Source organism: Coregonus clupeaformis, chromosome 35 (genome assembly GCF_020615455.1).
Source record: "Coregonus clupeaformis isolate EN_2021a chromosome 35, ASM2061545v1, whole genome shotgun sequence".
Taxonomy (NCBI): Eukaryota; Metazoa; Chordata; class Actinopteri; order Salmoniformes; family Salmonidae; genus Coregonus; species Coregonus clupeaformis.
The window spans coordinates 15,302,070-15,324,402 of record NC_059226.1 but is presented as its reverse complement, the minus strand read 5'-3'; the positions used below and the strand labels follow the sequence as shown (position 1 = coordinate 15,324,402).

The 22,333-nt window shown below is 40.4% G+C and overlaps 1 protein-coding gene across 1 annotated transcript; it reads left to right on the top strand.

Annotated features, from left to right (window-relative positions):
* Positions 1–314: 314 nt before the first annotated feature.
* On the top strand, positions 315–21,657 carry LOC121550793 (beta-1,4 N-acetylgalactosaminyltransferase 1). Its single transcript, XM_045211150.1, has 12 exons — positions 315–383; positions 1,417–1,464; positions 6,039–6,050; positions 6,520–6,638; positions 6,976–7,082; positions 7,221–7,258; positions 13,305–13,482; positions 13,582–13,668; positions 15,550–15,731; positions 18,562–18,705; positions 19,550–19,781; positions 20,600–21,657. Exons 1-12 carry the CDS (start codon positions 315–317, stop codon positions 20,782–20,784), a joined length of 1,401 nt encoding a protein of 466 aa, XP_045067085.1. The 3' UTR covers positions 20,785–21,657.
* Positions 21,658–22,333: the final 676 nt, after the last annotated feature.

Genomic DNA, 22,333 nt, shown 5'->3' with positions numbered 1-22,333 from the left:
CTAAGTACTTATAAAGCAATTGTGGGGTTCTATTTTCTAATAATTGGATCTGTATGTGATGAATAGCTTAGAAGGAATGCATTAATGACAAGCATAGGTTTGTACTGTACTGAAATGAATTGTTTCACATAACAGGCTGTGATTCATGTAAGAACGTTAGGGGGAAGGACAGATAAGACTTGTATTTCTTACAGATAGGAACACTGCCTCTTTGTTGTCTGTGAACCGTTGTCTGTGAACCATCCTTGGACGTAGGAATGGTGTCTAGGGGAGCTGGCTCTTCTCACCATGACAGGTTGTTATGATAAGAACTTATGCCTGGCAACAGAGAGCGCCAAGGGAATGGGACTAGCCTGTGCGCCAACGGATTGGCCCAGCAGAGAGTGGGAACTATCTCTGTCAGAGTATTTGAAGAAGAACTCATAACAATGGATTAGTTCTCTGTCTGCCCTGCGTGGTATTTCAGGGAGCCCGTATATATACGAACATCATATTTACCACTGAAGGTTTTGCATTAATTAAAATACTAGTCTATTTTAGAAGACGTGTATTGACCTCTTTTGTTCCTAATACCAGATTTGAATTGACACAACTTTGACACAATATAAAAGAGCTCACAGGTAAGCAATACTTCTATGTGTCGTTTTCGAAGTAATGTGCAATAAGCAAGGATGCTACTCCGTGTCTCAGCAGCATGCCTAAAACACTTACACATCTCATTTGCATAGCTGTACCTCTCAAAGCACCAAAATAACAAGGATTACAATAGCATCTCTCTCCATTGAATACAGGCGGTTGACGTCAACGACCCTCATCGAATATTCAGAAAAGGATTACAATATTGACATATACACCAATCGCGCTAGACAGCCGCTGTGCTGCTTTGTGGATAACGACTCCCATTGTTGGGGCAGAGAGATGTGTTTCTAGCAAAAATATCCATCATCTTTGGTTTACCCTCTGATTAGAGCTGCTGTAGTTTTTCTTTTTTCAAAAGTTAATTGACTGGACTGACTGGACCATCGTAGAATTGTCTGCAAAAAGGTTCGTATTTTAGCCTTACTTTTCACTAAGCAGTTAAAAAATTTAGTTAGAATAATTTATATAGGCTTTCCGTTAGTAGGCTATTTATTTATTTATTTTTATTTCACCTTTATTTAACCAGGTAAGCCAGTTGAGAACAAGTTCTCATTTACAACTGCGACCTGGCCAAGATGCTTCAAGGCATATAATTAGCCCTATAAATTAATTCGTAAAGCTGGAATTAATTCGAAATTGTCTGTAAGTGTCATATATATATATATATATATATATATATACTACCGGTCAAAAATTCAATGCATATAAATGAATGCAATGCTATGCGTGTGCTTAACCTGAAAACGAGGGTGCGTCGGTTTTGACAATTCAGTGTAGGGTGCACGTCTGACTGACTGTCAGCTGGCTAGAGATCGTGTGTGTGGGGTAACGTTACTGATTCAAATAACCCATGAAATGTAAGAATACAATTATAGGGATTATATTCATTACAGGGATAATAGATTGAAGCTAGTATAAATTGCTGATCGCCTCTTCTGGGAGCAGGTAGGACAAATCTATTGCTTCATGCTAGCTAAATAGGTTTTGACATTTTGGTAGGGGCGCGTCAGTTCTAGTTACGTGGCTGTCATTGGCTAGACATCGTGTGTGGTGTACTGATTCAAAGAAACCATCAGATGAAATTTCAGAAAATATATCATTATAGGGCTGATAGATTTTAGTTAGTATCAATTGCTGATCTCCTTTTATGGGAGCATGTTATTCTATGCTCGCTAGCTAGTTAATTCATTGCTACGCGTTCCCGACTGTAAGCAATGCCTTGTGATTGGGCTACACAACCCACAGCTAGGCTATACAATCTATTGATTCTCTGTGGCTAAATTACAGGCCTACTCCTGGTGTAGTATTCTGAACAGTGGCGGCTGGCCGATAGAGGGCGCTAGGGCGCCGCCCCCTTAAATAAAATTATTTTAAAAAATAAAAAAATAAAAAATAATAATAATAATAATAATAAAAACATCAGTATGTCAATATTTGTGTGTTTGAAATATGGAATGCACACAGTAATATGTGTAAGATATGATAGAAAATCATATTCGCAACCTTTCCTCTGCCTGTCAAACGCCTCGTCAGCTCTGGGCGATACAGAAAGTGCCCCGAGGAGGCGGGTCTACGTAGCAGTTAAGCCAATTGCTAATTTAAGATATGAATGTATGACATAAAATGTAGTCAATAAGCGATCTTAAATCGAATCCAAGGAGGGCGATTATTTTACCGCCCCAAGCTCGCCCCTGATAAAATAAGGACCGGGGTCCAGTGACGCCATTTTTACTAGACAACAATGGCGAACGCAAACGTTACTCCTCCAAGACCCAACCCTAACTCGGTGAAATCTCTCCTCCAAGATCCGTTTGAGAGGAGAACTTTGTCAGAGAAAGTTCGGGTGAAAGAGCTGGGCCCAGATCAACCTGACCTCTCAATCAGACAGCAGGCTAGCGAGAAAGGGAAGCAGTATATGCGCGGCTTCTCCCGTAGCTGGTACACCAGGAAGGCTTGGCTAGCTGGGTGCACTGATGCTAATGCTTTATTTTGCTTTCCGTGCTTGCTTTTTAAAACGACGGGGTCAGATTCAGCATGGACAGGTACCGGAGTGAGGGATATGAAGCACCTGTCAGAGAAGGTAAAGAAACATGAGAACACCAGGGCACACATGGACAACTCTGTAAAGCTAGCTGTATTAGGAAGGGTGAACATTGCTACGCAGCTGGATGACGGCCACAGGATTGCGGTGAGGAAACACAATGAGGAGGTGGATAAAAACAGGCACATTCTATCCAAAATTATCGATTGTGTGAAGTTCTGTGGGGCTTTTGAGTTGGCCTTGCGTGGGCACGAGGAGACTGACTCCTCAGACAACCCCGGCATTTTCCGGGGCTTAGTGGATTTTGTTGCCTCCCTCGACAGTGTGCTGGAGGAGCACCTGAAGACAGCTACCGTTTTAAGGGCACGTCAAAGACGATACAGAACGAGCTGTTGGACTGTATGCTGTCAATGCTTAAGGATTACATCCTGGAGGAAGTAAAGAGTGCTGATTTTATCGCCATTCAAGCTGACGAGACGACTGACGTTTCCACCCACTGCCAGTTGGTGCTTGTGTGAGTGATTATCATAGAGCCGTCACAATTATATTTGTTTTAGTATTTTAAAAGGAAAGAGAAGACACAATCAGACGTTGATAATAATGCAGGAAAGTACTACACAGTTTGTAATAATTATTCAGGTGTCCACCAGGTCAATTTCTAGAAGAGGCCTAGTTGTTATTGAATATTAACTTTATTGCTAAGTGAACAGCAGAACAAAATTATGTTGCATCCCTCTCACAAATGTAATAGAAAAAGGCTTTAAAACGTAATAACATCAGTTAATTATGTACATCACAGGTTAAAAGCAGTTACTAGACATAGTTTGTGTGTATATACACACTGTCTGTCTGTCTGTCTGTCTGTCTGTCTGTCTGTCTGTCTGTCTGTCTATATATATATATATAAGTCACTGGTTGTGTGTTGAGGGGGAATTACAGTGAGTTAAGAAGTCTGATTGCAAGTTATCAAATTAAACTTTATTTTTGGACCCAGGGCCTCAATTCCCTCTTTGTGTGGGGACAGCGCATCTGACGAGCAGCAACAGCCCATCAAGCGACGGAGGATGCTGGGACCAGGAGAACAACAGAGGTTGGCTATAGAGGTAAGTTGTGATGTAATTGTCAGTGTTTCCCACCTAGAACTTTTTTCAGGCCTGGTAGTATGTAGCCAAAACCCTGAACAATCAGCACCTTGGTAATCATATACTTGAGTTGGACATAGGCATGTGTCAGTCAGGATCACTTGCATCAAAATAGCTTAATTGCAAATTAAAGCTGATGATGTATCTTTTACAGGTATGTGATACCATCCTGAGTCATGCCAAAGAGAGGTTCTCCTTCACCCAGCACCTCATCAGCGCAACACTATTGCACGGAGAGTTGTTCCCACAACACAGTGTGAAGTTCCCCGATACAGCGCTTGAAACAACCGTGGAGGCGTACCCCATGTTGAACAAGGCCAAGCTCAAAACCAAACTGTCCCTCATCTATGAGAACAGTGAGTTCAAGGCTTGTAGTGGTGCAGTGCCCCTGTACCAGTTCTTCATGGAGAACAACCTTCAGAGCACTTTCACAGAGACTGCCAGCCTCCTCAAGATCCTCATCACCACACCCATGACAACTGCTGAGTCAGAAAGGTGCTTCTCTACACTGAAAAGGATCAAGACCTTCCTGAGAAACAGCATGACACAGGATCGCCTGAACGCTCTGGCCATGCTCTCCATGGAGAAGAAACTTGTCAGGGACATTCCTGACTTTAATCAAAGGGTCATTGAGAGGTTTGCCACTCAGAAGGACAGACGGGCAAAATTCCTGTACAAATAAGATGACAGACACACACACACAGAGCAGCTCTGGCCGCATGTTTCTTTGTATATAGTTGACCTTAGCATAAAAAATCCAGTTATATATGGTACTCTAGAAAGTCTTAATAGTGTCTTTGCTAATATTACTGTATATATGTTGTTTTGTATCAATTAATTGTTGCAGTTCTGGAGCACATTAACAATTAGTCACATTTAGTATGATCATAAAATACTGTATGCTATTCTTCCAGTCAAAGGTTTGAGTTCATCCACTTGATATCCATTTCTATATTATACATCCTTTCATACAGTGTAAGATTTCCTATAAACTTTATAATAATTTCATGTTATTGTCCACTTTCCACTCTGTTCTGACAGCATGCCTGTTGCGTTGCCTGTTTACTACCAATGGTGAAAAGTTCACTTTAAATGCAAATGAAAGGCTTGGGTTTGTGTAATATGTTTTTGTGTAAGAATGCCTCAACTTTTTAATATTGGCATTAAATAATTACTGAATGTTTCACTGAGCACTGCTGTCCTGCAGTTTGTGTTAAAATATATCGCGATGGTTACAGGAAAAAAAAGTATGGCACAGCCCCACCGAGAATATTTTTCACCAGCCGCCACTGATTGAATATTTGAAAAATAATAATAATAATAATAATAATAATAATATGCCATTTAGCAGACGCTTTTATCCAAAGCGACTTACAGTCATGCGTGCATACATTTTTTTGTGTAACTTTGGCAAATGTATTTCAATTTATCAGGGGTGCTCCAGCACCCTTCCCATGGCTATGATTCTATACGGAAATAAATGCTGAAGTACAACTCTGGAGAGATGGTAGTTGCAGGCTCATGCAGAGAGAGAGGGAAAGATCATTAAATTAATCTCATTCTGCTTCTGTGAGAGATACAGGCATGCTTCTCTCTCGCACCACAGCAACTGGTCTCTAGGCGACAATATTGTGCAAATCCTAAACCCGGGCTGTAGTGGAAGGACCACACACCATTTCCCGAGTTGTAGCGGGAGGACCATACACCAAGATGGTTATGATATCAATATTTGCGTATAAAGACGTTTCCACCGCCATTTCTTGCATAATTAATTTTACAGACACAAAAAGATCCCACCATGTCAACGAACAAATTCGGTCGGTGTTTATAACATTTCCATCACAGCTGTCATTACTTTTTTTTTTTTTTTTTTTTTTAATATGGTGTGACTTTATTTGCAAAAAAAACGTGCATAGAAATGGTGATTGGAAACGTGGTGATAAATGATAAGCTGCTACTAACCCTTCACATGGAAGTGAAAGGTTAGTAGCAGAGCTGTAATTTATGAGTGAGAAAGCATATGCAGGAGCTAATATGCCTACAGCATATTACCCACGGGGCACAGACATACGTTTAAGGTCTAGTTTTGATTAACATTTGAGTTGTCAACTATCAAACAACAAAAAGTGGAACCATGTCATTGGATTTAGGTTTTTGCAAATCCAATCTATATATTTATGATGGCAATAATGTTGATTCAACCAGTTTGTTCCCAGTGGGTAGCCCTTCAAGATTTTACATTGCTTCCCTGGTCAGAATTTGATGCTCTTGTCTTCTACAGATGGACAGTCTTTTACAGATGGGTAGATGCAAGCAGGCACTTGTCCTAGCTATTCTCTGTCTGTCAGCATCAATGATGTACTTCTTCTTACTCCACTATTGCCCAACAGAGGAAGACACAGATCAATTAGTTCCTCAGCAAATAAGGTATATTTTCTTTTTTAGCAACTGTTTGTTTTAACTTTTGGTTTGAAGACTTCCACCAGTTATGGTGAAGCCTGAAATCACTTAGACATTTAAAAATGTAAAGGTACAATACACTTGTTTTTAAGATAGTTCTGCCATCGTGAAAATCAATAAAGTACTGTACCAGTTTTAAAATTGTATATTGGGCCTCTATCCTCAGCAATGTTCTTGTAGATTATTTTATATTTGTCCCTGTGAATCAATAGAGTCTTACCATCCACCAGTCCCAGACAACCCAATTGCAGTTGTCAGGGAAAGGGAGTGCTTGTACTGAAAGATCACCTTCCAAAAGACCAGTATGATGACATAGTCAAACGAAGAGCTGAGGAGTACAGGAAGCATCATATCAGGTGGGTGAAAATACTACAAATGTAACCTGGTGTTATGGACATCAGTAAGCCTTTTCCCCTGATTTGGCGTATACCTGGCTCGAACTCGGGACCTCTGCTTCGCAACACTCGTGACCGCCCTCCTTAACAACATTTCAAGCTAACTGTGGAGTTAGTTTATTGCACATTCTTAATTCCGTTACACTGGCAACAAGGTCATTTCTGGACATGATATTCTTCCATTTCAAGAATGCAATAAAATCCACTAAATTGATTGTTATGTCTTAAATATGCACATGTGGACGGCCTAGGTGCTGTACTCAGGAAACATTTATGGGACCATTTGATAATCTCCTAGGACAAGCTCCAGTCTGAACAGGCTTATCTTTGCTCCATCCAACTCCCCTCTTCAGTATCCAATCCAGGGGTTCACTGTTGTCCCTCTTCAGAAGACATTGATACCAGGTAGCCTATGCAAGAACCACTTGTTTATGTACCGTCCATCATTAATAAAGAATAACTGTATACAGTATGTTCTTTGCAAAGCAATTACACAATAGATTAGTAACTATATTTAAATTGTTCTATAAAATATTATTTCAGGTTTAGCTCTCCATGCAGCAAAAATACAAAATTACAAGGTTGGTTCGAAACGCTTTGAATGGATAATGGTCTTGAGGGTCTTATTTTCTCCATGTTGTAATGAACAACTGTTTGTTGGTGTTTGATTGGAATCTTTGGTAAGACTTTACAGTAAGGATAGTTATTGACATAATTTATGCAGTGTATGTTATGGCTAAGGCCAGTGTACAGACAAATGCAGAAGTCAATTTTACCCTTAATGTTAAGAGTTACCTGCTCTTTTTGGTGGTGGTTCTTTACATCAGGTGTCATACAGTGGGGGAAAAAAGTATTTAGTCAGCCACCAATTGTGCAAGTTCTCCCACTTAAAAAGATGAGAGAGGCCTGTAATTTTCATCATAGGTACACGTCAACTATGACAGACAAAATGAGAAAGAAAAATCCTGAAAATCACATTGTAGGATTTTTAATGAATTTATTTGCAAATTATGGTGGAAAATAAGTATTTGGTCAATAACAAAAGTTTCTCAATACTTTGTTATATACCCTTTGTTGGCAATGACACAGGTCAAACTTTTTCTGTAAGTCTTCACAAGGTTTTCACACACTGTTGCTGGTATTTTGGCCCATTCCTCCATGCAGATCTCCTCTAGAGCAGTGATGTTTTGGGGCTGTCGCTGGGCAACACGGACTTTCAACTCCCTTCAAAGATTTTCTATGGGGTTGAGATCTGGAGACTGGCTAGGCCACTCCAGGACCTTGAAATGCTTCTTACGAAGCCACTCCTTCGTTGCCCGGGCGGTGTGTTTGGGATCATTGTCATGCTGAAAGACCCAGCTACGTTTCATCTTCAATGCCCTTGCTGATGGAAGGAGGTTTTCACTCAAAATCTCACGATACATGGCCCCATTCATTCTTTCCTTTACACGGATCAGTCGTCCTGGTCCCTTTGCAGAAAAACAGCCCCAAAGCATGATGTTTCCACCCCCATGCTTCACAGTAGGTATGGTGTTCTTTGGATGCAACTCAGCATTCTTTGTCCTCCAAACACGACGAGTTGAGTTTTTACCAAAAAGTTCTATTTTGGTTTCATCTGACCATATTTTTTTATTTTTATTTTATTTTATTTCACCTTTATTTAACCAGGTAAGCCAGTTGAGAACAAGTTCTCATTTACAACTGCGACCTGGCCAAGATAAAGCAAAGCAGTGCGATAAAAACAACAACACAGAGTTACATATGGGGTAAAATAAACATAAGGTCATAAAATACAACAGAAAATATATATACAGTGTGTGCAAATGTAGCAAGTTATGGAGGTAAGGCTATAGTGCAAAATAATTACAATTAGGATTAACACTGGAATGCTAGATGTGCAAGAGATTATGTGCAAATAGAGATACTGGGGTGCAAAAGAGCAAAATAAATAACAATATAGGGATGAGGTAGTTGGGTGGGCTAATTTCAGATGGGCTGTGTACATGTGCAGTGATCGGTAAGGTGCTCTGACAACTGATGCTTAAAGTTAGTGAGGGAGATAAGAGTCTCCAGCTTCAGAGATTTTTTCAATTCGTTCCAGTCATTGGCAGCAGAGAACTGGAAGGAATGGCGGCCAAAGGAGGTGTTGGCTTTGGGAATGACCAGTGAGATTTTACCTGCTGGAGCGCAGACTACGGGTGGGTGCTGCTATGGTGACCAATGAGCTAAGATAAGGCGGGGGGGGATCCTCTTCTGGATCATCCAAATGCACTCTAGCAAACTTCAGACGGGCCTGGACATGTACTGGCTTAAGCAGGGGGACACGTCTGTCACTGCAGGATTTGAGTCCCTGGCGGCGTAGTGTGTTACTGATGGTAGGCGTTGTTACTTTGGTCCCAGCTCTCTGCAGATCATTCACTAGGTCCCCCCGTGTGGTTCTGGGATTTTTGCTCACTGTTCTTGTGATAATTTTGACCCCACGGGGTGAGATCTTGCATGGAGCCCCAGATCGAGGGAGATTATCAGTGGTCTTGTATGTCTTCAATTTCCTAATAATTGCTCCCACAGTTGATTTCTTCAAACCAAGCTGCTTACCTATTGCAGATTCAGTCTTCCCAGCCTGGTGCAGGTCTACAATTTTGTTTCTGGTGTCCTTTGACAGCTCTTTGGTCTTGGCCATGGTGGAGTTTGGAGTGTGACTGTTTGAGGTTGTGGACAGGTGTCTTTTATACTGATAACAAATTCAAACAGGTGCCATTAATACAGGTAACGAGTGGAGGACAGAGGAGCCTCTTAAAGAAGAAGTTACAGGTCTGTGAGAGCCAGAAATCTTGCTTGTTTGTAGGTGACCAAATACTTATTTTCCACTATAATTTTCAAATACAGTGGGGAAAAAAAGTATTTAGTCAGCCACCAATTGTGCAAGTTCTCCCACTTAAAAAGATGAGAGAGGCCTGTAATTTTCATCATAGGTACACGTCAACTATGACAGACAAAATTAGAAAAAAAAATCCAGAAAATCACATTGTAGGATTTTTAATGAATTTATTGGCATATGATGGTGGAAAATAAGTATTTGGTCAATAACAAAAGTTTCTCAATACTTTGTTATATACCCTTTGTTGGCAATGACACAGGTCAAACGTTTTCTGTAAGTCTTCACAAGGTTTTCACACACTGTTGCTGGTATTTTGGCCCATTCCTCCATGCAGATCTCCTCTAGAGCAGTGATGTTTTGGGGCTGTCGCTGGGCAACACAGACTTTCAACTCCCTCCAAATATTTTCTATGGGGTTGAGATCTGGAGACTGGCTAGGCCACTCCAGGACCTTGAAATGCTTCTTACGAAGCCACTCCTTCATTGCCCGGGCGGTGTGTTTGGGATCATTGTCATGCTGAAAGACCCAGCCACGTTTCATCTTCAATGCCCTTGCTGATGGAAGGAGGGTTTCACTCAAAATCTCACGATACATGGCCCCATTCATTCTTTCCTTTACACGGATCAGTCGTCCTGGTCCCTTTGCAGAAAAACAGCCCCAAAGCATGATGTTTCCAACCCCATGCTTCACAGTAGGTATGGTGTTCTTTGGATGCAACTCAGCATTCTTTGTCCTCCAAACACGACGAGTTGAGTTTTTACCAAAAAAGTTATATTTTGGTTTCATCTGACCATATGACATTCTCCCAATCCTCTTCTGGATCATCCAAATGCACTTCAGACGGGCCTGGACATGTACTGGCTTAAGCAGGGGGACACGTCTCGCACTGCACGATTTGAGTCCCTGGCGGCGTAGTGTGTTACTGATGGTTGGCTTTGTTACTTTGGTCCCAGCTCTCAGCAGGTCATTTACTAGGTCCCCCCCGTGTGGTTCTGGGATTTTTGCTCACCGTTCTTGTGATCATTTTGACCCCACGGGGTGAGATCTTGCATGGAGCCCCAGATCGAGGGAGATTATCAGTGGTCTTGTATGTCTTCCATTTCCTAATAATTGCTCCCACAGTTGATTTCTTCAAACCAAGCTGCTTACCTGTTGCAGATTCAGTCTTCCCAGCCTGGTGCAGGTCTACAATTTTGTTTTTGGTGTCCTTTGACAGCTCTTTGGTCTTGGCCATTGTGAAGTTTGGAGTGTGACTGTTTGAGGTTGTGGACAGGTGTCTTTTATACTGATAACAAGTTCAAACAGGTGCCATTAATACAGGTAACGAGTGGAGGACAGAGGAGCCTCTTAAAGAAGAAGTTACAGGTCTGTGAGAGCAAGAAATCTTGCTTGTTTGTAGGTGACCAAATACTTATTTTCCACCATAATTTGCAAATAAATTCATTAAAAATCCTACAATGGGATTTTCTGGAATTTTTTTTCTCAATTTGTCTGTCATAGTTGACGTGTACCTATGATGAAAATTACAGGCCTCTCTCATCTTTTTAAGTGGGAGAACTTGCACAATTGGTGGCTGACTAAATACTTTTTTGCCCCACTGTAAATTCATTAAAAATCCTACAATGTGATTTTCTGGATTTTGTTTTCTCAATTTGTCTGTCATAGTTGACGTGTACCTATGATGAAAATTACAGGCCTCTCTCATATTTTTAAGTGGGAGAACTTGCACAATTGGTGGCTGACTAAATAATTTTTCCCCCCACTGTATCTACCATTTTCTGCTTAGCTTTTACTTCATGTAGGGGAGACCCGGGATGAAAGTAACACTTTTAGATTTTTCCTATTTACTCAGAGATCGATAGTGCTAGAGAAACCATATTTTATTATAAACAACTTACAGTATATATGTCCTACAACCTGCAACTGTAATTAAATGTCTAGGATAAATTACTTTAAAATATAAAGGCAGAGAACGAAACTAGCACAATGCTACCTTTGTACCTGCCAGGCGGGTCTAAACTAACACAGGCTTGGGTCAAAATTAACAGCTGGTCAAAAGTGCGCAATATCTGTCTTATTTACATTTTTCTGGTTTGTAATGCTGCTTACGTTCAACAAAGGTACTATCAGCCATAGTTTCTTGTTTGTGTAGATTCAATAAATAAGTATATGATTTTGAAATTAATTCAAATTAACCATGCGTCAACATCGCAATGTTGCGCAACCACTATTTTGATTTTGATTAATCGGACTAAAATTATCACATAATAGCTATATTAACAATAATTTCTTTAATGGAAATGTTCAATGACTATTCATGTTTAGCCCTTCAAATCAGATGTGCGCCAGTTGTCTTTGTCATGCGTGCTCCTCGTGTCTTGATAGAATACACATTTATATTCTCTTAACAAATGGCAAACTCATCATGCTTTCCATGGCTTGAGGTAATTGACCCCCAGAATCATAGATATTTTTTTAACCACTAACCTGTTGATAAAGAAGCTAATCAAGTCAATTAATGCAGAATTCTAATGATGTCATATGTAATTTTAAAACTTTTAGATGACATTATGAAAGCAATATGAACTAGAAGAGACAAGGGCCAGTGCTTAAACATCTCTTTATTTTATTCAAGGTCGTCCCACCTGTCTCTCCTGTAACTTCTCCAAGGCTAACACCCAACACTAGCTATGATGATACTTAAAACCTGTGCTGTCGTTTAGTCACTAGATGGGTTAAGAAAAATGGCATATGAAAGCACAACTCTACAACCAAAAAACATTTCTGGGTCGGATTTGGCAGATTTTTTGCAGGGAGGTCGTCCATTAGGGACGTGCTGACTTCACTACATCATTCTAGGTTCTGTGTTATCTGAGAAAATGGGCATGTTACTTTCGCCCTGTGTTACTTTCGTCCCAGTATTATGATACTCATGATTTGTCCCACAGATGGTTTGTTTACGCTTCTACAGTTGTGACTAGATGGAGTAGGCCTACAACAGCTTCATCTAGTGGACGCATCGGGGACAACAGTTGTTGACCATTGTAGCAAACCCTAACCTATTCTCCTAACCTGCTACATTTATTCACCTAACCTGCTGCGTTAGTTCTCCTAACTTGCCACGTTAATTCACCTAACCTGCCGCATTAATTATCCTAACCTGCTATGTAAGCAAACCATCTGTGGCGACAAATCATCAGTACCATCACACCGGTTCTCCCTGTCTTCCTTTCCTTTTTGCAATGAAGTAAGCAGCAAATAGTTTTTTCCTCAGTTACAGTATGTCTGTTTGAGACCGCATTGATATGAACAGGATTGACAAGGTTTTTTCAAATATTTTACCTAGCTAACTGCCTATCCACAGACAGTTACACAAATATTAAAGGCAGATGTTCAAATTAAAGTTTTACCATGTAGAACAAATCCTCCACCTATTTTTCACAGTTGTTTACAATGACAAGTTTTGTTCTCCAAAAGACACAAATCATTTTTGAACTGTATATCTAAACGCTAAATCTCAATTCACAAAGTGTTGTTCTGCTTCAATCTAACTTCTAACAACAAAACTTAATTTTAATACACATTTGAGGAACTTAATTGATTATAGAAAGAAGTATGCAGATGCTAACAGGAACCACATTAATTCAACAACTGTACAATCACATAAGTTCCATAGAAGTGGAAAATGGTCCATCTTCTCAACCTTTGACCTCAGTCTACGAAAATGCTATGGTGTTATGTACCTGCAGGTTACTCTGAGTGTGTCCAGTGGTGTCCTGGCCATCAAGGCCCTTGGAGAGGGGGACAAAGAGAGACAGGGAGAGAAAGAAATCACTGTCCAGTCTACCAGCCTATCTGACCTCAACAATCTTCTGGGACGAATTACCTACACCAGCACTGTGTACCGGATGAGGACTGGAGACCTGGGTAAGGCCGTAGATCCAGGTTTCCTACCATACCCATGTCTTTCTCTCTACATGATCTGAGACCATCATATGACACCACCCTTCCCTGCTCTTTCACCAGCTCACTTCACGTTTGAACACCATGAGGCTGTCTTCCCTATTGTCATCCAGCAGCCATCAGTGCCTGTTTTATATGACATAGGAAACGGTGAGATCCCCCTTTATTCCCTTGTAATGTAGCCTGTATCTGAAAGTGAAAGTGTGGCATTAAGCATCCTCATGAACGCTGGTGTATTGACATAGTCAGGTCCAACATTTTTGGCACCCTTGATAAAGATGAGCAAAAAATAATTAAAATACTAATTTGCTGTATATTGTATGCAAGAAAATAGAGAAATTATGTAATTTTATAGTAATACAATTGCTCAGAGAAAGAGATTTTGTTTAAGAAGTAAAAAAGATAGGGGTGAAAATGATTGGCACCCCTGTTTTCAACACTCAAGCACCCTCCCCTTGCGAGAATAACGACACTGAGACTTTTTCTAAAATGCTTTATGAGATTGGAGAACACATTGGGATGGATCTTAGACCATTCCTCCATACAGAATCTTTACAGATTTTTGATATCCTTCGTCCTGGTACTTGGTAAAGTTCATGATGCCATTGACCTTAATGGCCCCTGGACCAGTGGAAGCAAAAATAGCCCCATAACATCAAAGATCCACCACCATATTTACAGTAGATATGAGGAAATGTTCTGCATATACAGTACTTCCGTTTTTTCGACGCCAAACCCACCACTGGTGTGCGTGGCCAAAACCTCTATTTTGACATTTGACCATAGCACCGGTTCCAATCCAAGTGCCAATGCTGTGCCAAACTCCAGGCGGTGCTATAGTCAGATGACAAGAAAATAGAGCTCTTTGGCCACGTGCACCAGTGGTGAGTTTGGCATCGGAAAACTGATACACATACTCGCCAGCATTGCTAGTAATTAGCTTGCAAAAAACTGAACAGTCCGTGGGAAGCCAGAAGTTATATAAAATTGAATTTCAACTTACTCTGCCGGTTGTCTGGTAACGTATTATTAAACAGACTTTCCTAATGTGACAGCCTGTGAGGTCAGTGAGAGGGTTTTGTGGATGCAGGAACAGTCATGTATGCTTTTTTACGTAATAGTGTAGGTTAATAGGGAGAATAAAACCAATATCAAAGTTATCAATATCTTATTGAATTATCATTTTACATTTTAGTCATTTAGCAGACGCTCTTATCCAGAGCGACTTACAGTTAGTGAATATATATATATATTTTTTTATACTGGCCCCCCGTGGGAATCGAACCCACAATCCTGGCGTTGCAAACGCCATGCTCTATTAACTGAGCTACATCCCTGCCGGCCATTCCCTCCCCTACCCTGGACGACGCTGGGCCAATTTTGCGCCGCCCATGAGTCTCCCGGTCGCGGCCGGCTGCGACAGAGCCTGGATTTGAACCAGGATCTCTAGTGGCACAGTTAGCACTGCGATGCAGTGCCTTAGACCACTGCGCCACTCAGGAGTACATTATTATCAATATTGATTACCACCACTAGCAAACATTTTGTATAAAACCTTAAAAGGACCCCTAATCTATGGATTTCACATGATTGAGAATACAGATATGCATCTGTTGGTCAGAGATACCTTTAAAAAAAGTAAGAGCGTGGATCAGAAAACCAGTCAGTATCTGGTGTGACCAACATTTGCCTAATGTAGCGCGACACATGTACTTTGCATAGGGTTCAGGCTGTTTAATCATTTTCTTGATATGCCACACATGTCAGGTGGATGGATTATCTAGGCAAAGGAGAAATGCTCACTAACAGGGATGTAAACACGTGTGCACAAAATTTTATAGAAATAAGCTTTTTGTGCGTCTGGAAAATTTCTGGGATCTTTTATTTCAGCTCATGAAGCATGGGACCAACACTTTACATGTTGCGTTTATATTTTTGTTCAGTGTACAAATCAAATAGACACGTCCACCTCCAATTGCTGTAGGATCTAGGATGTCGCTGCATTAAACCAGAGATGATCTCTCATTGCAGATATCAACTCCCGGGTGACCATCGTCACTAAGACGTTTCTGAGATACACCGAGCTGCAGGTCCTCATCAGTAGCATAAGGACCTATTACAAGGACATCAAAATCATTATTGCCGACGACAGCCTGGAGCCACAGAAAGTGAACGGCTCCAACATTGAGCAGTACATCATGCCCCCAGCACAGGTACAAGCTGGTTTTGGTCAAATTGAAAACCTCAAAGTGGACATTCAGTGTGAATTGATGATGGACATAAAAAGTTTCTGAGTTGAAAGGAATAGAAATACGATTTTATTGAAATGTTATTGTCAATTATTGTGACATGTGCATGTCTTAATTAACCCAGGTGTATGTATGTGTCTCCTGGAGCAGATCAGTGCAATAAGGGCAACCTGCCATAGACCTACACTTACAGATGTAGGATCTTAATTTGAGCCAGTTTGCTACAGCAGGAAAATAATCCTGCAGCAACAGGAAATGTGGATTATAATTAATGGACATTTTTGTAGGGGTTGATGCTTTTTTTGTTAGGGCAAATTAAGTCAAGTTTTAAAGTGCAAATTACAAACGTTAGCTGTGCAGGAAAATTCTCAGCAACAGTCATCAAATTAAGATCCTACATCTGTAACAAACTCCAGTCGGCCACACTGGAATTTAATATATTATTTTTAGAAGAACGCAGACAACAACCAAAGCCTTGAGAAGTTTGAATTGTCATTATCAGCAGCAGCAGTCAAACAAATGAACAGGTTTTGGCAACAGCCTTCATTAGCATGCACGTTTATTTAAATGACGTCACAACCATTTTTCTCATTCATGGTGGCTATTGTTGAAACAAAAGGCTTGTATAAATGGCTGAGTTTACACAGGCAGCCCAATTCTGTTTTAGTTTTTTTCACTAATTGGTCTTTTGACCAATCATATCAGCTGTGAAAAAGATCTGATATGAAAAGATCAGATGTGATTGGTCAAAAGACCAATGAGTGGAAAAAATATTACAATTGGGCAGCCGGTGTAAACACAGCCTACCTGGCTGTATCATCTGTCCTTTGTCCTGATCTTGTCCACATTCTTATTGTGGCCACATTTTTAGACTGGTGTAGACGATTAAAAGACTAATTGTTCTTCCTGACCACCTCCCGAGGTAGACACGCATTGTCTGGATATCTTACAAGTGTAGACGGATCTGGACAGTGAAACCATTTAAATCATCATTATCACGCCCTCTAAAATCATTGACAGGTGATGCCATTGACCTATGGCATCAATATGTCTTAAAATAAATATTATTTAGAAAGAATATCTGTCGAATATTTTGCATACAAGGAGGCACTAGGATATGGTCACAATGCAGACAGTGGACGGTTAAGAGACATTTCACTACCATGTGTAGATGCAAACGGTTACAATGTGGACAGGTGCGTTGTCAGTGGGGTGGCAGGGGTGTAACCCCCCTTGAAATATCATTGCCCCCCCCCCCCCCATTCTCATTGGGTCAGAGCGCTGTCAATCTGGCTCAGATTGTAGATGAAATTTTGCTATTCAGCAGTTAAGTGGTTTTGGTTTTCTTCCTTAACATTTCGACCTTTGCAATATTCAAGTAATTTGATATATTTTCTTATTAGCCTTATCAACATAGAAACTGGTTGTAGTTTTTGTGCTACAATGGTTAAAAAGGCCATTCTGTAACAATATAGCTAAAACCACTATTGTTTTTCAGTGTCAGGGTAGCCTGTCATTTCGGTCATTTGTGTGGTATTAAAAAAGATTCTGCTAACTCCAGTAATGTAAATTGCTTTCATCAATCTAACCATGTCAGAATAACTTTATTTTTACTCTCAAAATATACTGAGCAGTGGAGGCTGGTGGGAGGAGCTATAGGAGGAAAGGCTCATTGTAATGGCTGGAATGAAATTAATGGAATGGTATCAAACACATGGAAACCACATGTTTGACTCCGTTCCGTTTATTCCATTCCAGCCATTACAATGAGCCCATCCTCCTATAGCTCCTCCCACCAGGAAGCATGTTTTATTCTGAGTTCGGACATATAAAGTTTGTATGTGAACTACTTCTAAGAGGCATACATTCAGTTGTTCCGAACACACTTCACTTGCGCTAAAGAGGGAGGCTCGCTCGGCTGGTGCTATCACATGCGCAAATCAAATACCTCTGGAACGCTGATTTAAGGTGTCCTGATAATTCTAAAGACTGCTCAGAAACCCATGTGTTTTAATCGGCGTATGCTTACTTTGATTTTGACCTTAGGCAGATTAAAATAAACAGAGTGTTGTTTACATGACTATTGCATAATCTGGCTACTGCCATAATCAGTTTAATATCCAATTATTAGTGTGCATGTAAATGTATTCACTGATTGAAGTGGATTTAACAAGTGACATCAATAAGGGATCATAGCTTTCACCTGGTCAATCTATGTCATGGAAAGAGCAGGTGTCCTTACTGTGTTGTACACTCAGTGTATAATCATGCCAACCATTGTGAATATGTTGTGGAATTTAATTTGAATTTTTATCATGTACATAATAAATGTTAAATATGAAGAAAAGCAGTATGACAATCAGCTAGAAATAATAGGTTTGATCACTGTTGTTGCTGGGAATTTTCCTGCGCCACAGGAAATGCAGATGAGCTTTGTGATTTACATAAATTCACTCAAAACCTGTGCTAACACATGGTAATATTAACAGTATTGCACTTTTTATGTAGCATAATTTTGGCCAGCTAATAGCCTAACCACTGATCAAGCAACATTATGTACTAAACTTTCAAATCCCTTTGCTGCAGGACTATTTTGCTACGACAATGCCGGTCAAATTAAGATCCTACATCTGTATGCATTACGAACCCTGCACCCAAAGACTTTTGATGATGAACTATTGAGTTGGGAACACATTATGCAGTTAACAAGTCTACCATTCTTTTTTTATAGGATATTTTTATCACAGATAGGCACTGATACAAAGTAATTTTGAGGACATTTTCCTTCCCAAAGGGCTGGTTTGCTGGCAGGAACCTGGCTGTCTCTCAGGTCACTACCAAATACTTATTCTGGGTTGATGACGACTTCCTGTTCACAGACAAAACCAAGATCGAGAATCTGGTGGAGGTGATGGAGGCCACACCAGAACTAGACGTGGTGAGCAGAGTAACTGTAACCTGATCCCTGATCTGTCACCAGGCTAGAAAAAGTTTTACCTGTTTTGCTTAGACTGGGGCTGGAATTCAGTGGTAACACAACTCTCAACCAACACTTTCTCTTCACAATATTGATGGTGTCAAGGTCCTCCCCTCCAGTGAGGTTCAAAACCTTTGTGTGATACTTGACAACCAGCTCTCTTTTGAGGCCCTCATCAAAAGTGTGACCAACATCACATTTTCCATCTATAGAACATCTCCCTTCAGCAGCCTAATAACTATGTGACAGGGCTTTCAGTTGTGCGGCTCTGCGGCTGTGGAACACACTTCCATACACTGTTAGGGCTGCAGAGTCTCTGTCCTCGTTTAAGGCACAGCTCAATACCCTGCTGTTCAGAAAAGCTTTCAAGGACCTCTGCTAATTCTATTCTCATGTCCTCTGGATCTGACAACACGTGAATATAGCTTTATTTGTTGTCTGTGTTCCACACTCTTGGAAAAAAGGATTCCAAAAGGGTTCAACAGCTGTCCCCATAGGATAACCCAATTTGGTTCAAGGTAGAACCCTCTGTGGAATGGTGTCTACATGGAACTGAAAAGGGTTCTACCTATAATTAAAAATAGTTATTCAAAGGGTTCTCCTATGGGGACAGCAGAATAACCCTTTTAGGTTCTAGATACAGTATTAGGAAGAAACAAAAGTGCTATGTTCTCTGTGTTTTGGATTGTTTCTATTGTATTTTTTTCTACGCATTGGGTCTGAGAAATGCGCTTTACAAATTAAATGAATAATAATTATTATTACTACATGTGAACCTGCTCTGTTCTCTGCCTCCTGTGATTAGGTGGGCGGCTCTGTGGCGGGCCACGGCCAGTTCTACTTCTCTTTGGTGTACGAGGAGGGTAATGGTGAGGACGGGGGTTGTCTGAACAGAAAGCGTGGAGTGAAATACCAACCTGTTCCAGGCTTCCCCAACTGCTCCTTCACCAGCGGGGTGGTCAACCTTTTCCTTGGTCGCACCGACGCCGTGCTCAAAGTGGGCTTTGACCCCCTGCTGAAGAGAGTGGCGCATTCAGGTGGGCTTATTTTTTTATTTCTTTCATTTAACCGTTATTTATCCAGGATGTCCCGCTGAGGTCCGAAGATCTCCATTAGGAGGGATACTTTTTTAAATCTATGTCTGTCTGTCTGTCTGTCTGTCTGTCTGTCTGTCTGTCTGTCTGTCTGTCTGTCTGTCTGTCTGTCTGTCTGTCTGTCTGTCTAATCTCCTTCTTGATTATTTTAGGAGGGAGACTTGGCCAATATGTATTATGTATGTACATATACAGTATGAGAAGTGCACAATGTGTATGACAGAGGTATTGTATAATATATGTAAAATGATGAGTGTGTAATGTACAGTCAGTCTATTTTTTACTGTATATAGCAGTACTGTGTGTCTAAGATAATTTTCCCACCAGGGACATTTAAAGTTCATCCTATGCTAAGAGGGCAGTTAAAACCCCAGTAAAAACAGTTGCACATATTTTACATTTACATATTAGTCATTTAGCAGACACTCTTATCCAGAGTGACTTGCAGGAGCAATTAGGGTTAAGTGCCTTGCTCAACGGCACATCGACAGATTGCAGCAAGTCTGTAAACTATGTCAATAGGAAATCTGGAAAGCTGTGTCAATAAGAAAGACAGAGGGACAAATTCAAGAGTGATGTTCAGTTTCAGTGTTGTTGGGTTACGTGTGGTAAGTTTTGAAGAAGTCAATTGTTTATATAGATGATTATGAACCTGTTGCTGTTTTAACCCATGCTGCTGTTATTATGCTTAAGGCACTGCTCTGTCTTTGGTAATTCATATTTGGTCCATTCCATTTTCCCTGTCCATATGTCTGTTTCAGAGTTCTTCATGGATGGGTTGGGCAGTTTGCTGGTTGCCAGCTGTAGTCATGTCAGCGTCGACCACCAACCCAAAATTAAAAACGCAAAGTACTCATCGTTCCGAAAACAACAATCAAAAGACGCAGAAGACAAACTAGCCCGCCACTTCTTCAAGAACCACCTGAAATGTATCCGTTATGGATAGTTTACAAAGAAGTAAACAGTGAAAATAGTGGTTCAATTGTGAGGTGCAATAATCCAAATATGTCATCGCGGCATCCCGTCTGTAGTGGCGCAGTTCTCTTCAAAAAATGTAAAGCCACAGGTATCTACAGGAAGCAAATTAGTATGAGGCGAAGAAACCAGTATCTTCTTTTGACAATTTAGTGAAAAAATAAAGGTTTTACAGAGTCACATTTAGAACGGTCTAGAAACTGTGTTGCTCCAGGTACTTTCTCCTCTACTGAGTTATGTGGTCACAGGAGTGATGTCACATGGATTCAACTAATGGAGCATTCTAACAGAGTGTTTTCTAAACAAAATGGAATGTTCTCAATAGATATAAATATGTTGACAAATATGCAGAAATATGTGCAGAAATAATTATCTTTCTAGCAAAATGCTCTTTCTTGCAATATGGATCCTACACGTCTATTTAAAATGATACGGTTACTTGGTGCACCACGAAACGTTTAGAGGATATCAATATGCCTTTTATATCATGAAATGTTTATCTTGAGTCCAACAGTTTGCCTTAATGACTTAACAACCAACTTGATCTGTCCCCTTAGTTGCCACACTACTTGTCGGACCAGTTAGAATGAACACTGTTATTTCTGTTCATTTGTTGCAATGTTTTTTTTAATTTTTTTTGTCTGTTTCCTCATCTCCTCTCCTTCATGACTACTGATGAGTGAACTGACTGTATAGAAATGCAGCTGTTTTATGGGAAGCACATAGAGGTAGATAGAGGACTCCTCTTTTATATATGTGCCATTATATCATCTGTGACAGCATGGACAGCTCCATTGAGGCTACAACCCATAGGAATCCCCACTACTTTAAAATGGCAGAAGCATGGTGGAAGCCCTCAATGGCGCTGCCCATGCTAAAACGGCCTTTTGGCCACTAGAGGCCTCTATCATTCTCTATGGGGAAGCAGCTCAAGCCCTAGTCTCATACAGGCTAACATGCACTTCTGCTCTCCATATCTGCAACTTGGTGGCAATGGAACTAGTGCACTCACACAGAGATGAGGACGACAGTGTTAGCTTGTAGTCATTGGTTAGCATGTTAACTATCCTGACCACCATCTGAGCACTGATTTGAAAGAATAGGTGAAAAGACTGGCGATACAAGTGACTATGGGACTAATGCACCAATCTGTCCTTTCAAATAAAGTATCAACTGTAGGAAGAAATCATTGTGCATCACAAGTAACTTTTCTCATATCTCTTCCAAGACATTTAATGTACCTCCTCCTACAGCTTTGAAGATAAGTCAGTTTTTTAAAATTTGTATTGAAATGAGTTGTGTATAATTTGTATTATTCAAATTATCTCCAATCCTTGTTCTTTCAATGATTAAGAAGCCACTTTAAGCTGGTTTATCATTTTCTTGTTAAGATGTTGTAAAGAGAGACACACCATTGACCACTGATTTATTGTAAAAAAGTATGATTTTTTTATTTTAAAAATTACAATACAAAACATCCATATACAAACGAAAACATACAGACAGTCAAACATCAATAA

Excerpts from the sequence above, each read along its gene's own strand:
- LOC121550793 (XM_045211150.1), top strand. The coding sequence starts at position 315 with ATGCCTGGCAACAGAGAGCGCCAAGGGAATGGGACTAGCCTGTGCGCC. Across the intron at positions 13,483-13,581 it reads GATGAGGACTGGAGACCTGG|CTCACTTCACGTTTGAACAC; the intron begins GTAAGGCCGTAG and ends CTCTTTCACCAG. Across the intron at positions 18,706-19,549 it reads CCACACCAGAACTAGACGTG|GTGGGCGGCTCTGTGGCGGG; the intron begins GTGAGCAGAGTA and ends TCCTGTGATTAG.